Below are 16,969 nucleotides of genomic sequence, written 5' to 3'. Positions count from 1 at the left end.
ATATGAGTATTATATAAATTTTACTATTTAAAAAAAAGTAAGTAACTATTCAGAAGTATTATACTGAGTCCACCAAGGCTCAGTCATATGCCCGCTATTATTTCATCTTAGTATGCTTTTTCTAGCTATTAGTATGCCCAAAGACACACAAAGACCAGTGGGATGTGTTATATTTTCTTTCAAGATTGCCCCTAAAAGGTAACTGTGCTGCACAAAGAACCCTGAGACTGTCCTTAAATGAAACACTTGAATCTATAAGAATATCCTCTCTTTAAGTTAAAGCTTAAAACTGTTAAGTATCATATAAAATATCTTTAGTATCATTTTCTTTGTAAAAATTAAGGTAAAGAATACTTTACCTTAAAATTAAGAAAAGCTTGCCTTTAATGCGTTTTCGAATAAAGTTTTTAACTATAAAACATTCCTCTAGACCCCTCAAGACGAAAAGGTCCCGACAATATAGATTTGATCATCTTCAACCATGTGTATTCTCTGTCTAGTTAGAAGACCTCAAACACTCCACAGTGTTTTCAGTCCATTGAGGCGGATATTTTTCATGTTCACAAATCCTCTGTCAGAGTCGCGTTATCACCTGGGTAGAAGATGCTCGTTCCCGGTGGTTATATGAAATCATTAAATTTCCATCTCAGCAGGAATGTACACCAGCACAAGAATAAGGGATAACATTTCACAGGATCTTAAATCCCTTCATTAACTGCTGAAGCATTTTGATTTGATTTTAAGACTCTACTCTTATTAATATAGGAAATGGAAATGGCTCGCCCTTCTATATATTAGACAACGGATCAGTAGAGACGATTTCATTTAGATTGGTGAGAGCTTCTGATAACAATTTGTAGATTCAGGTTTGAACTAACAACAAACTGGTGATACTCAATGAAAACATTTAAATTGATATTTAAAATAAAATGGTTTAATATTGAACTGATTATTATTTTAGTTCTTGTTTCTTGTATAATACTGCACAGAAATATGAATTTGATTTCTGGTTCTGGTCTGCCTGTTCCCCTCTTAGTAAATACCCTTGCACTCCTTCGGGAGCGACAGACTGGTTCACTCCTTCTGTAGACCCCGCCATCCTCGAGATCTTCAAAAACGGAAACTGGAGCATGAAGAATCCATCGCCAGATTGCCACTGCAGCACTCCCGGACGTAATATGATGCTACCAGACTGCCTTCCTGGTGCTGGAGGATTACCACCACCTCAGGTTAGATACAACCTGCCAACCTCAGTTTTTACATTACATTAAAGATATGAAATTCAGTTTACTTTAGTAAAATGAATCTTTCGAATGCTGGTAAGTGTGCGCTGGTGTTACTTCGAGAGATTGTTTTTGGTGTTTTTGGTGCAATTGTTGGGTCGATCTCTTATTAGCCCTAAAATATAGGCTTGCATTTCTACATTTACATTTACACTGCCTGGACAAGAAATGCCTGCAGCCAATCAACATTACAAACATTACAATGAATGAAATTTACAATGCATTAATCAAATCGGGGAAGAGAATGCCACGACTGGTAATCAAGGTAACACCTGGGAAAGTTGCATTCTAAAAAAAAATGGACAGTATTAATCACAGCGATGTTTAGTAGTGAAAGTAAGTGCATTTCCACACACACACACACACATAAATTGACAAATGAATTGCCCATTACATTGCGCACTGTAATCAAAGGCAATTGAACTATTTGTGTGTGTGTGTGTGTGTGTGTGTGTGTGTGTGTGCGTGTGAGAGAGAGAGAGAGAGAGTGTGACTAGTTTTTGGCCATGCATTGTACATCACACGGCTTCTGACTGCTCTATCATATTTGTAGTAAGAACTGAAACAGAGGCTTGTTTAATAGCAGGCAATTTAAATAATCAAACTTAAAAATTCATTATTGATACGGTGAAGGTTTCTGTGTTGAGATGTTGGAAAGAGTGAGCATATTTTAGAGTTTTAGAGCATTATACCATTCAGGTGTTTTTTCACCACAGGGCAGAAGACTAATCAGTCGCTGCTTTGCCTTGGCTAATTACCTTTAAGAGAAAGGAAAACAAAAGGCTGGTGAAGGCATAAGGCTGAGAAATGTCCCACAACCTTAATCACTGCTTGACTGGTCCCAGGGAGGAAGACATGCATCTAAACTGTTTTCTGTTCTGGCATCTAGGTGATGGAATGAAGTTCCTCTAGATGTCCAAGTAAGGACTGAGGACATAGACATATATACTGCATACTGATATATATATACTGAGATAAATATATATATATATATATATATATATATATATATATATATATCTCAGTAATCAATGAATTAACACAAGGACGGAAACTTAAAAGTACTTTTGTACAGTAAGTCGCTCTGGATAAGAGTGTCTGCCGAATGCCTCAATGTAAATCTACTATAAATTATTACTACAATTAGTAATTGTAGCTCGAATGGATCAAAATATGACATCATTCTTTAATGAATGGAAAATAAGAACACCTTAGGTAAGACTGTTCTGGGAGGAAAATCGCTATGCAGTGACATCATAATAGACTTGACATAACCTATATGATGTCGAAAGACATCACTGCAGGATCCCAGTCCCAATACACACCTCTGTGGAAGCCATGCCAAAGAATTATTCCTAAACAAATGTCCCAGATGACATAATCAAAATACCGCCTAAATTGAAGTGTTGGCAAAACTCATGCATCAAGCATGCTTAATGGATAAACACAATTTCTAGTTTAACATGCCTATGTAACTTGTGATTTTTTTTCCCCACTTACACTAAAATTTTTCAAACGGGCATTGGTGGTTCAGTAGCAGGTTGCTCACCCACCATGCGATAGGCCTGGGTTCAATTTCCAATTTCCACCCAATGCCCAAACCCCAGCCACTGGATGCAGTACTGGTCCCAAGCCAGCATTGGGTGTGGATTGGATGGTTTGCTGTCGCAACCCATTGATGGGAGCAGCCAAAAGGCTAACAACAATTTAAGTTATAAAAAATTTTGACTAAAGCCTTCAGAAACCCACGTGCCTTGCAACTGTGTTATTTTATCCATTAATGCAGCATCACAGGATCCTTAGAGGAAATGTTTACACCGTTTATTTCAGTCACCTGAAAATCTGTCACTTTAAACCAGACAATTTGTTCTGCTTATAATCAGCCAAAACCTATCTGGGTGCACTCGAGTCAGAGTCCTCAGAACCAGGGCTTTGAATTACGCCGATATCATCTGATGATAACTCAAACGCGAGACATCACACAGAATTTTCCACGCGGTTCAAGTCGATGGTGGCTCAGCAGGATGCTGTCAAGATTTTATAAAAGGCACAGTGACAGATCCGTCAGCCAAAGTGCATGCTGAGGAATCTGTAAACCTTTAGCTGCGTTCGGATTGCTATGCTAATGACAAGTGTAAATGTAGTGAAGTTTCCTCTCTCACTCCAAACCAGTTTATTTTTGCTTTGGGCGCACGGGAGGAGGATGTACGACTGAGTGCGTACACACACACACACACACACATGCACGGAGTTGACCCAGTTTGCAAGTCTGGTCTTAACTCGAGTCATTGCTCTATGACGAAAGAATCTCATACCAAAACTGGAGTGAATTAAATGCTCAGCGGTTAAGGTTCTGCACCAGCGATTGAGTTATGAGTTCAAATCCCAGACCTGCCAGAGCACCACTGTTGGGTTTTTGAGCAAGACCTCTTAACCCGCTTAAGTCTACTCTCGTGTAAGTTGCTATTGGTTTCTGCCCCATAAAAACTGCTGCGCTCCTCTATCACCATCTGGCCAGGACTGAATAAAGCTTTTTTTTATGCCTCATGAGCATTACTGCAGATTTAATTAAGCCACACACATGAAAAAAAAAAAAAAAAGAAAAAAAAAAGTGTTGATTGTGGTTTGATTGCTAGGCACATGCTCATGCGAATTTAAATGATCTCAATGAATAATGCCTGCTAGTTTGATCAGCTTTTGCTTACTTTGATTACAGTAAATTGTCTGAGAGTGTTAGGACTCCAATTATGCTACTCATTTAGAGGAGCCACTTGGGTCATTTTAAGCTGCTAGGATCCATTTTAAAGCTTTGGTTTATTTAGTGAGGTGTGAATTTAATCTGGTGGAAGGAGGGTACAGTGATGAGTTAGAATGGTCATGTGTAGATAATCAAACATGCACAGCATTGGTCACCTGATTGTACCCTTCCATTTTCTGTACCACTTATTCTGTGTAGGGTAATGGGGGTGTGTGGAGCTAGAGCCTACTATAGAGAACTTAGGGCACAAGGCAGGGTCCAACAGATCACACTAGGGGCAATTTGGAAACAAATCAACCTAGACAGCAAGTCTTTGAACTGTCTGAGATAACCTGAGTAATTGAGGAAACACAGCAAGCATGGGAAGAGCATTTAAATTTCACACAAAGACTGAAGATGAGATTCAAACCCCCACTAAGCTTACAACTAAACCACCATGCTGCCTGAATGGAACATGACTCATTTGGACATTTCATTAATTCATTAATCTTTAGTAACCAGCTTATCCTGGTCAGGGTCATAGTAGATCCAAAGTCTATCTAAGGGTGTTTTTATATTAAGGCCCTGGAATCATTTCCGGGAAGACTTGAGCTCAAAGACTTGATTGATTTTGATTAGTGAGAATACAATCATTCCATGCTTGGGAACAGTACCCAAGAGTTCGCTGGAAAAGGTGGTCCCAGGAACGGTACAGAGTACTTGGGCACAGATCAAATCAAATATGGACGGCAGTCATACCTAAAAACAGAAGTTGATGACATCATCAGTGCTGTTGGTCTCCTCCCAAATCTCCAATCTCAATCTTCTGACCCACAAATCCACGGGAACGCATGTGAGAGCGTCACTACTGACATTCTTCACTGGTGGCTCAGAGATGGACGTTTGTAGGGTTCAATTTCCACCCAGTGCCCAAAACTTCGGTCTCAAGCCCAGATCAAATGGGAGGGTTGCATCAGAAAGGGCTTCCGGCATAAAACCTGTGACAAGCTTGTATGTGGGGACCGTATGACCGTATGTGGGGACTGTATGATGGTTCGCCGTGGCAACCTCTTGCCATGAGCAGCGGAAAGAGAAAGTTAACGTCTTGTTCTCTTCTTCTTTTGAGTATAATGGCGGCTCACAGACCAAACAGGTGCTGTATCACAAGCGTGCGCGAGAATGTTGAAAAAAAAAAATTGTGAACACTGGGTGTGGGGAGGAGAAGTAATCATTGTTGAGCACGATATGAATTAATTGTGCCTAATTTGAAAACACCTTAAGGAACACTGGCCAAGAATACACACAAAAACACTTACACACACTCCTTTACACCTAGGGGCAGTTTAGGGACCCTAGTTTACCTTCACCTAATTGGGAGGTGGGAAGAAATCAAAGAACATGAAGGAAACCCATACAGACAAAAGGAGGACCTGTGAAGGAACCTGAGCTGCTCACTTGAAGAATGCAATTCGGAATTCAGTGCATTGTACAAGTCACCATATTTTTTTGCGGTGAAATAAACTATCTGAACTCTTTGAAACAAAATGTCAGTTAATTGAGCTAACATAAAGTGCAAATATTTAAAAAAATGTTAACTCCTAAGTTTTGCATGTTCTTGCAATTTCCACCTCCCAAAAACATACAAGTTGGTGAATTGGTGACTCCTGATTTCATGTGCAGTGTTCACACTATAGACTCTGGATCCACCTTGAAAAGTGACTGGTATAAAGCACATACTAAAGTTTAATGAATGCATAAATGTAGACAGCTAAATAAGGCATCATAGGAATATGAGACGGAAGGGAAAGAATGCATGCTGCTCAGGTGTGTTAATTAAATCGTACCGTCTGTGGCAATACTGACAAAATATCAATTCATCCACCCTGAAATGATCAATTGCTGCATGTACAGTACAGAATGTGTCTGTGTTTGCATGAATCATCAATAAACGATTCAAAATGATTGTGAAGTTTGCAAGCTTCCAGCTATGACATACAAGTCTGGAGCACTGGTATAAATCTCGTCAAAGCATGCACCAAACACAGACTGCATGCGAGTCTGGATGGCCTGGCAGAGAATTAATATTGCAGCATAATGAGTGAATTGAGAGCAGATTGAAACGCAGGGGCAATAACTATTTTCCAGCATGTCGGTTCGCCGAGAATCAGTACCGATTTCCTAATCTCACACTATTATCATTGCTCCAGGGTGACAGTGTGTGCAGAGTGTGGCACAATAGCGGCCGTGATTTATATGAACACAAAGAGGCACGGATGCTCTTAATTATAACAACACAGAGCCAATCAACACCTCTTGCTCATATGCATATATGAATCTTATTAATCAACTCGAAGGACAACTGAGTCAACAAAGTAAAGTTTTAAGCCGCTTACCGAGCGACACTGTGTCTGCATGTGCACAGTAAGAAGGGGTGATGAGCCTCTTACTGATCTGTTAATTGCCAATTATGACCCTCTTTCCATCACCCTCTGTGCAAATTAGCAATTAAATGATGAGACAATGTATGTGTCGTCTCCTGGGTTTAACATCTCTGCTGCACTTTGTCTGTCTGGGATTGCACTCGTCTCGTATTTGTCTTCACGTGCAGAGCAGAAGGGGTGGGCTTCAATATAGAATCAGCATGTGACAGTTAAAAATGTCTCTTTTTCTCATTTTGGTTACTTGTCTCTCCCCATAGAGAACGCAGAACACCACAGATACCCTGCAGGACCTCACGGGTCGAAATATGACTGACTTCCTGCTCAAGAACTATGCAAAGTCTGGAAAAATACGGTATTAGCATGATATAACACCTCATCCGATCACCGAGCCTCCCAACATTTACAGTATAACACAAAATAAAATGCATCCTTAACCCACTCATGCCTGTAGGCCTTGCTTTTCCCACTCCTCATTCCTGCTCACATAAACCAAAACCCCATCTCTAAGCCATTGCATTCCCCCAGATCATATCTCTCTCCTTAACCCATGCCCACACAGTCTATTCCTGTGGCTACCCTATCCTAGTCCTAGTATATTGGCCAAAAGTATTTGGACATCAGAATATTATAGCTATTTTGGAGTCTTTCCCCAAAGACGGTAGCACAGAATTGTTAAAATAATGTTTCAATTATTGTTTTCAGACATCCATTCATTATCTGCAATATACTGTACCACTTACAGTATCTTGTGTAGGACCAAAAGGGGCCTGGAGCATACCCAGGGAATTTAGGGCACAAGATGTGGTACACCTTGGATGAGGTGCGCACCCATGGCAGGGCACAAGTAAACAAGCTCACAAGCCAAATCACACCCTGCGGGAAATTTGGCCAAAAACGCTACATTCAAACACATAAGCATGGGAAGAACATGTAAATTCCACAAATACAAAGAACAGAGGCAAAACTCAAACCCCAACTCCGGAGGTGACAAACAACAGAACTAATCACATTGACACTATTGTGTGAATGATAGTACAAAGCACAAGATGCACAAAGCAGAGCCTTTAAACAGGGTCATGTGGAAAAATGCTACTAGCATCCACAAAGCGCTACCCTCAACCCACTGAACAAATTTGGGTTGAATTGGATCAGTACACCAGGCCTCCTTGTCTGACATCAATATCCAAACATCGCTAATGCTGTTGTGGCTCAGTGAACACATGCCATGATCAGCCATAACGTTAACACTACATAACATTAACACATTAACATTGATTATCAATTATATACCAGTTAACCGATGACTTGATCATGGGCACCCAAGGCTCATCCATGCTTTCAGAGGGAAAAGGCCAGCCCTAGTCTAATGCCACAGAAAGGCCAATGCAAATCAAATCACCGAACAAATCCTTGAAAGTACACTACTGCCCGCCATGCACAGGACCTGGGATGCAAAAAACACAATGCCGGCAACTCCCCTTAACCACCCCTTATTCTACATCCTCACAAAACTCATTTTTGTTCACGAACCATCTTAACAAGGCAAATTTCCAATAATATCTCAAGTGATAGAGTCCATCACTGTCTGTGCTTCATCCTGATAATCCCCATCTTGATCTCCAGCTCATCATCCCAAGCCCTTATTTCTGCCCAGTCTTTATTCCATCCACATAGGCCTGTCTCAGCCCCACCTCACTCAGGCACCATCTCATCAAGTCTCCACCCATAAGCTACATTTTAATGCATCTCCATTTTTATCACCTTGCTGCAAATGCTAACCCCAGAATCTGTTGAAACCTGTTGTTTGTATAGACAAACCTATACTTCATATTCCATATTGCAAAATAATAACTAATAGATCACATGTGCATTTTGCAAATATTAACAGATTTAAGAAAAATATGGGTTTGTACAGTAGGTGAACCAATTTGAGAATGAGTGGACCAAACATCACCTTATACCAAATTTGGCATCATACTAGATGCCAAATGAGAAACCTAGTTCTTCAAAATTTTAGCCTATTAAAATAATCTCTTTTTAGGTATGGAGGGATCTCAGTTGGAGCTATAAACTCTCAAGTCAAACTCAACGAATCTGAGATCAGTGCACTTATTTCAGACCTTAAGGCATTCTTCAACTCCTCGCAGGTATGGTACAGTAGCATACTTAACAATAACATCAGACAACGCTTAGAACTTGTTTCTCCTGTAAAGAATTTTGGTAACCGATGTTGGTATTGTTAATAGTGAAAATGTCCAGCTAAATATTTAGTCTTTTTGTAATCAGTGACTTTTTTAAGCTCTCTTATGCAAATATACATACAGTATGGACAAAAGTGTTTGGCCAACCCTGTTAATTATTGAATCCAGTTGTTTCAATCAAACGCCTTATCCCGAGTGAAGGGCAATCTTGGTGCTTCAGCATACCAAGACATCTGGGACTTTGTGGCATGCCCATTTCCACTCCAACATGACTGTGCCTCGGTCCACAAAGAAAGGACTATAAAGACACAGTTTGATAAGTTCAGTTCGGTTGATGAGTTCCCTGACCTCAACCCATCGAGCACCTTTGGGATAAGCTGAAATGGATTGCGAGCGAGACTCGTCCAACATCAGTTCCTGACCTCATAAATGCTCTACAGAATGAATAGGCACAGATTCCCACAGGAACACTCCAAAATCCTGTGGACAACCTTCCAAGAAGAATGGAAGCTGTTATAGCTACAAAAAGGGGGACAAACACCATATTGAAGTAGATGTACTGTATTTATATATAATGTCACCTTAGATTTCGCCAAATACCTCCGTCCATACTGTATATCCTCTTCCTTCCTTCCTTCTGAAGAGCACTGCTACCAAAGCAAAATGCATAGCAATACTTCAGAAAGTCCCCCAATAGCATTCAGCACTTTCATTTTTTTATTTATTTTTTTGCTTTATAATCTGCGATCGTTGGGTGGCATATATTAGAGATAAATGCATTTTGACACTAATCGAATCTCCAGTTTGAGACAGCCAGTGTGTCTTGCGGCTTTTCAGCCAGAGGTCACTGAATATGTTTATGAGTTATGTATTATTCATAGGCGTGTAAAAGTACGAGCATTTAGACCTGACTGATTTGTGATGTCCAGTCACACACTGCACCAGCTCATGTTCATGCACCTCAGAAAGCTCCCAGTGTTCCTAGAGTATTAGCATTTAAATCACATGGAGCTCTGTATGTGTGTGTGCGCGTGTGTGTTCAGAGAACTAATGATATTAACCTCTCCCGGTGTCTGTCTCTCTCTCTCTCCCCAGAACAATATGACTGAGAAGTTCTTCCAGGACTTGGAGATCTTACTGTTGGATCTGGGAACAAAAGACAATGTAAAAGTAAGAAACATCATCTTTTTTTTTTTTTTTCTTTCTTTTGCTTTAGCCTTCTCAGGGTTAACAGCGTTACTCATTGCAAAGGTAGCACGTTCCTTTCCGGAGATTGTAATATGTTCCGAAGAGGGTTGAGCATCCAGCACAGAGAGACACATATGCTCACCGTGGGTGTGTGATGTAGCATTAGAGCATAGTGGGAGGTTGTGCAGAGCAGACAGAGCAGCACTAATTAGAGCTGTAATGCCAGTGGGGGCTGTGTTCTTCTCCCCCTCCATCCCTCAGTTTGTCTGGTCAATTAGATGCTTGTTTCTTTTTCTCGTCTTCCATAGTGACTGCAGATAATGAGAGAAACACTGAGAGCATTATGGGCAATTTAGTCTTAATGATGAGTAAAGAAGCTTGGAATATTAATCACTATTGATTTGTCTCACTGTTTCCACCTTGTGTACGTGTGCTTCTGTGTATTAGGTGTGGTTCTATAACCAGGGATGGCATGCGGTGGTGTCCTTCCTGAATGTGGCCAATAACGCCATCCTCAGGGGTTATCTTCCTCCCGGAGTACAACCCAAACTGTACGGCATCTCAGCCTTTAACCATCCTCTCAATCTCACCAAACAACAGCTCACCGCCACATTGTGAGTATTCAGCCAATCCGGGCTTACATACTGTATATTGGTATGCAACTGTAATCTATTTTACTGTTCAGCCAATAAGCAGCTCTCTAATATTTCTCAATTATGGCTTAGTCAGGCTCACTCATATCACACTGTGAGTGATCATTCAATCAGGGATTTGGATCTAGAGTTGCCGTCACTGATGTTGATAAGAATGTTATGGAAAAAATTGGACCTCCAATGTTCTTTTTTGATAGATCAGATGATTGTGCAACCTCTTAAATATGAGAAGGTTTAGTTACAGTGGAGAAATTCCAAGGAGCTCAGTACAGATCTGAGAGAGAGGACGATGTAAATACAAGGTATTGGAAGGTGGAGCCACTTTTACAAGGTCTGGAATAAGACCCAAGCTGCCACCCTCAGCTGAGTGGAAATTGGTTCAGATGGTCAGCAGCAAACTATGGATCCCCAAGGAAGTGGGCTGTCATGAACTGGAAGCTGCGGGAACAACGTGGGTTTTACATTACCATGGACTGAAAGAGTGCCGTCCAATAAACAACCCCATGCTAGTTGGTTCGGTGTTCTTGGGGTTAAAGCTTCAGCTTTGCAATGCTTTACAGTACATGCATTGCAATGGATGGAATAATGAGGAAGAAGGACCCTGTGAAGTTCTTCAGCATAGCCCCATATCATCAGCTAGACAGTTCCAATGACCCCAGATACAGTTAAAAACCCCAGACAGTTAATATTTTAAAGCTTGTGCTCAAATGTCGGAATTTAATTGAGCCCTACCAGGAAGAGTGGTCGAATGACTAGGGAGGTCATCATGATCCGTGACTGTGACCAGAACCACAACAGCCATGTTGTGAGTATTCAACCAATCAAAAGCTCTCATCCAAATGCTGCGCTCAGCCAATTTGAATGTACCTACTGTATATTAGTCTTTCAGTGGTGTATGGCTGTCTGTGACTGCATAGATAGTCAGGGATCTCGTATGTCATTCTGACAGACCAGGCAGACTAATCTTTAAATCTCATACAGTATATTGCTCTGAGTTTTCAACCAATTAGAAGTTTTCCGGTGAGAAGCTGTGATTATCACCAAATTAGCAGGTTTTCTCCCACTCGTATATCTTCCACAAAACGTGTTTACACAATCCTGATCCCCTGATTCTCTGCAGCGGGAATATTTATCGAGTCAGGAATCCCTGACTATGACTGATTTATGAGTGTTCAGCCGATCAACAGCTCTTCTGCGATTATTTATGAGCGTCCAGGCCAACAGATGCTCTAGAGTATAGCATGCTGCATTATGAGTATTTTGTGTGTGTGTGTGTGTGTGTGTGTGTGTACATGTGGGTGGGTCCGATGTTCCACACTAGTTATTAGTTTGATAATGCTGCTTGTTCTTTGTCTGATGTTCAAGGTTACCTCAATGGTGCCTAAATAATGACGTCTAGCTGTAGAGCGTATTAAAGTGTATTAAAGCATAACACAGTCTTGTGGCCTGATTGCGTCCAGGTTTTTATGATAAATGCCGTTCCGCATTAGTACAGGGAGCTTATTTAATATAGTTATACCCCTCTAGGAAGTGTGTGTTCGCATGTGTGTGTGTGTGCATGCTTTCATGCTTAATTGCACCCACCTTGCGAGGGTGTGTTGATGCCGCTATGTGGTGAATGAAGATGGATCATTAGGAATCAGGGGTCAGTGTCGGAGACAAAGACAGAGTACTGAAGCATTGCACACCCACAGGGCATACACCACACACACTACACACACCACACACACATGCACGGTTCTCTGGTTAAGGGTAACAGGCCGTATCTTATCCTTTTACCTAATGAGAGTTCGGGTAACACTCCCCCCATAAATCTATTAATGATGAATAAAACAGCACCAGTGAGCAACACATTGACCTCCTTCATCTACATGCGGAGGTGTGAATAATTATTATTTTTTTTACAGCGATCAAATAGATCACAGCCTGGACCTTTTAAGAAAATGCAACATTTCTTTGTACTGTATGGAGGTCTTAGATGCAGGATTTATTAGGAATAATAGAAATATGCCACGAATACGATTATTAAAAGCAGACATGTTTGTAAGTCTGATGGAGGGAAGGCAAGATTTGAGTCTGAAAGAAAGACATACTGTAGAGGCGAAGATCTATCAGACTCCTGGCAGTAGGAGTGTGAAAGCAGAGGAAGTCAGGCCGCAGCTTATTTTCTCTGCATCTGAGAGATGTTTCCATATTCATGAAGCTCTCGTGAGGAGAAAGAGTCCAAAATTGCATTCACACGGATTGAGGAGTATATCTACTGAGTTAGGTGTTAATTTGATATTTGGTATGTCAGTTCAGTATCACTTTTCACGCTTGTCATGAAGAAGCTTGGCAAAAATCCGGATATAGATTTAGATCAAGCAAACGAGATGCGCCAGTGGTAAGGAAGCAATCTTGAGAGGGACCAGAGATAATATATAAATACAGTACATACTCTGGTATATTCTGTATACTTAAACCTGAAAGGATGTTGAGCTGAATGATCATCTTAGCAGGAGATTATAAGTTTACAGGATCCTGGTGAGATCATCCGCTGAAGTTTTTGTAGACTTGGGATCGTAAACAGTCTCAACGTAAAGTATTTACATTTAGGCATTTAGCAGACGCTCTTATCCAGAGCGACTTACATTTTCATCCCATTACACATCTGAGCAGTTGAGGGTTAAGGGCCTTGCTCAAGGGCCCAACAGTGGTTACTTGGTGGTTGTGGGGTTTGAACCTGGGATCTTCCGAAACTGTAGTCCAATGCCTTATACACTGAGCTACCCCTGGCCCGATTTCTCAGCTTCATTTCAGTTACAAGACCGAAAGCCTATAAGTATACCGCTTTATCCTGTATTTAGGGTCGCGAGGACCTGGAGTCTATCCCAGGATGGATAGGGCACGAGGCAGGGTACACCCTGGACAGGGTGCCAATCCATCGCAGGGCACACACACATACACACATACACTCACTCACACACACACTACGGGCAATTTGGGAACGAAAATCAACCTAACCTACATGTCTTTGGGCTGTGGGAGGAAACCGGAGGAAACCCACCAAGCACGGAGAGAACATGCAAACTCCATGCACACAGAGAATCGAACCCGGACCCTGGAGGTGAAATATGATGATAAGAAATGGTTGGGCGGGGTGATTAGTATACCAGCTGAATGCTGAGTGGTTGGAACAGACGAGAGGGGAAATGAGGTTGCTGCTGAGGTTGTTATTGTACATAAACCACCACTTTTGAAATGCATATTTAGGCAATTGTGCGATGTGTCAAAATAAATCATTTGTTCCCATATCTTTAAGGTATAAAGGAAATGATATAACATGTAAAACATTGTGTAAAACATTTATCTGGCTCTTATTAAAAGCACAATATTTATGGAAGACATGTATGGTAGATTAAGACTTTTGCACAGTACTTTTCACATTTTAAATGATTAAAAGTTATAAAAACGACATGTAAGAAAAAAAAGGAGGAAATTTTCAGTACTTATATTGCACAACAAAAATGTTTAATGTTTATATTTATTAAATGTAAATAAATATAAAAGGGTTTTAAGAAACATTTTTATTACTATATATAGTATCTGATATTTCTCAGAGAGAGCAAAATACTCACACAAAGCCAGGATTTTCTGACACATATAAATGTTATTGGTATCTGTTATGGGAGCTTTTATAGCACCACATATTGCATCTTTCCTTAAACGGCATCTTGGCAGACTATTGTTCTGTTGATCTAGTCCTCGCATTATTGTCCACTGCATCAGTGAATGTCATCTTATTTGCAGAAAGGCTGATGCCAGTGAACAAGGTAAATGCCACAGCTGATGAATTGGTACATATGCAATATAGAATATTATTTACCTACATCCTAAAACATTCTACATATCATACATAGGTTGCCTTTGGGAAAGCTGTATGTAAAAGTACAGTGTTACGCCTATGTTCAGGTTACATGATTGATTCGGCACATCGGATCATTACCATGCACTTTGCAAGCTAGATATTTAGAGATGTGATCTCTTACAGTACGCGTATCAGAGCAGTGTGGCAAATCTCAAGTCAACCTAAAACTAACACAATCTCGATCAAAAGTCTGGTCGATTTCAGTTATTTATTTATTTATTTATTTATTCATTCATTCATTTATTACGTCTTTATGATGGATGAAACTATATGGGAAGTGGGAGGAATTGCAGATGTGGGGCAGACATGGGGCACGCCCAACCCTTCGCACTTTGACTTATCTCAAAAACAAAGTGTCAGGCGCAGGGTCGGAGATCAGCAAGGGTCAGGATGTTAGGCTGGAGATCAAGGTTGCATTCGGAATTGTTTAGAACTTTCTGTCTTTGATGTTCATGCTGAATCTACTCTAAAAAAAAAAAAAGAATAAATGAAATAAAAAAGAACAGCAATTATAATGTGTGTTGTTATTATTATTATTATTATTATTATTATTAACTCATTTATTATTGTTATTATTATTATTATTATTATTATTATTATTATTATTATTATTATTGTTATTATTATTAACTCATTTATTATTGTTATTATTATTATTATTATTATTATTATTATTATTATTATTCACTCATTTATTATTATTATTATTATTATTATTATTATTATTATTATCATTATTATTATTATTATTAACTCATTTATTATTGTTATTATTATTATTGTTATTATTATTAACTCATTTATTATTGTTATTATTGTTATTATTATTATTATTCACTCATTTATTATTATTATTATTATTATTATTATTATTATTATTATTATTCACTCATTTATTATTATTATTATTATTATTATTATTATTATTATTCACTCATTTATTATTATTATTATTATTATTATTAACTCATTTATTATTGTTGTTGTTATTATTATTATTATTATTATTATCATTATCATTATTATTATTATTACTACAGCACTGCGGTATATGAAAGTGTGTGTGTGTGTGTGTGTGTATATCAATTGTGTTTTTTTCCGATGCAGGATGTCAAGCTCTACAGACGTGGTGGTGGCGATCTGTGTGATCTTCGCCATGTCCTTTATCCCCGCCAGCTTTGTCCTCTTCCTTATTCAAGAGCGTGTGAGCAAAGCTAAACACCTGCAGTTCGTCAGTGGAGTCAATCCTACTGCATACTGGGTGGCCAATTTCACCTGGGACATGGTACACACCCACATGTACAGTACATGACACATCATACTGTATATTAATTATTAGTGACACTTGGGTACAGAAAGCCCTTTGTAGGACTACATCTGTGTGTATTTGTGTAGCCAGGCATAAAGTTCTGGATAGGACTTTAGGAAAACAATGTTTTGCTTGATACTATTGCGACACCTTAATCTGGAACAGATCTAGGATCACCGCGTGCATCTTATTGTATTCTTTAGCCAAGCACTAATCCATACTCTCAATCGCTGTGGTCTGTTCTCTGACCCAATGCCTTTTTCAGTTATGAATTACATCCCATTAACCCCTTGTCCATGTGAGAGGCCTTTGCGTGCTCGGGGAAAATTGAGGAGAAGCACTGAGACGGCTAATTAAAAGCACATCGATTCAGCTCCGAATCCTATTCACCAGGCTTCACATTCATCGCACTGAGACGACCGTTACCATTTTTTCAAAGTGTACCGTCGGTCCTCGTCCTTCTCTGAATAATGGATGAATGTTTGATATCACGTGGATTTTTAAATAAACGTCTCATGATCCAAATGCCTGTCCTCTCCTGATTTGTTTTTTTCTAGTGTAATTACATCGTCCCATGTATCATCGTGATCATCATCTTCCTCTCCTTCCAACAAAAAGCATACGTGTCACCTCAGAACCTTCCTGCACTCGTCCTGCTGTTGGTGCTGTATGGGTGAGTGACGCAGACATGATCAATCACATGAGTATATCAATATCACATGAGTATTCTAATAAATGTACAGTAGTCAGTCTTACAGTATTCTAATTTATACCACCTTAACCCTTACCATGTAGTTAGTAAGGATACTGTATGATAATGTGTAGATACTGATTTCTGTTATAATATTCTTTTTCTTTTCATCTGACTTACTTACTTTCGTCTATTGCAAATAATGTATTCTTTTACATTCCTAAAAGAAATATTGTATTTACCCATTGTATTTTATCATGTATCTTTGGCTATTTACATACCATAGGGGCATTGGTGGCTCAGTGGTGGACTTCTCACGTGCCATATGGGAGGTTCAGGTTCATGTCCCAAACAATGCCCCACACCCAGTCACTGGGGTTGCAGGGCACTTCAGTTCCAGTCTCAAGGCTGGATAAATATACTGTATGATGGCTGCATAAGGAAGGGAATCCAATGTTAAAACTACTGTAGATTGGATAATCTGCTGCGGCGACCCTTAATGAGAGCAGGCAAAATAACAACAACAATATGCCATACTGAAATAAGCATAAACCTAATA

At 39.6% G+C, this 16,969-nt stretch overlaps 1 protein-coding gene across 3 annotated transcripts in view; it reads left to right on the top strand.

Annotated features, from left to right (window-relative positions):
- LOC128508408 (phospholipid-transporting ATPase ABCA1) overlaps positions 1-16,969 on the top strand; it is a 171,701-nt gene that overhangs the window by 118,868 nt on the left and 35,864 nt on the right. For all 3 annotated transcript variants that reach the window (XM_053479743.1, XM_053479742.1, XM_053479741.1), the window contains exons 32-38: positions 1,037-1,229; positions 6,719-6,813; positions 8,503-8,608; positions 9,758-9,832; positions 10,298-10,464; positions 15,518-15,695; positions 16,277-16,392. In XM_053479743.1, coding sequence (XP_053335718.1) covers positions 1,037-1,229; positions 6,719-6,813; positions 8,503-8,608; positions 9,758-9,832; positions 10,298-10,464; positions 15,518-15,695; positions 16,277-16,392 — 930 coding nt within the window. The remainder of the gene's footprint in view (positions 1-1,036; positions 1,230-6,718; positions 6,814-8,502; positions 8,609-9,757; positions 9,833-10,297; positions 10,465-15,517; positions 15,696-16,276; positions 16,393-16,969) is intronic.

Source organism: Clarias gariepinus, chromosome 20 (assembly GCF_024256425.1).
Source record: "Clarias gariepinus isolate MV-2021 ecotype Netherlands chromosome 20, CGAR_prim_01v2, whole genome shotgun sequence".
In the NCBI taxonomy this organism is placed as follows: Eukaryota; Metazoa; Chordata; class Actinopteri; order Siluriformes; family Clariidae; genus Clarias; species Clarias gariepinus.
This window is presented reverse-complemented; position numbering and strand designations above follow the sequence as displayed.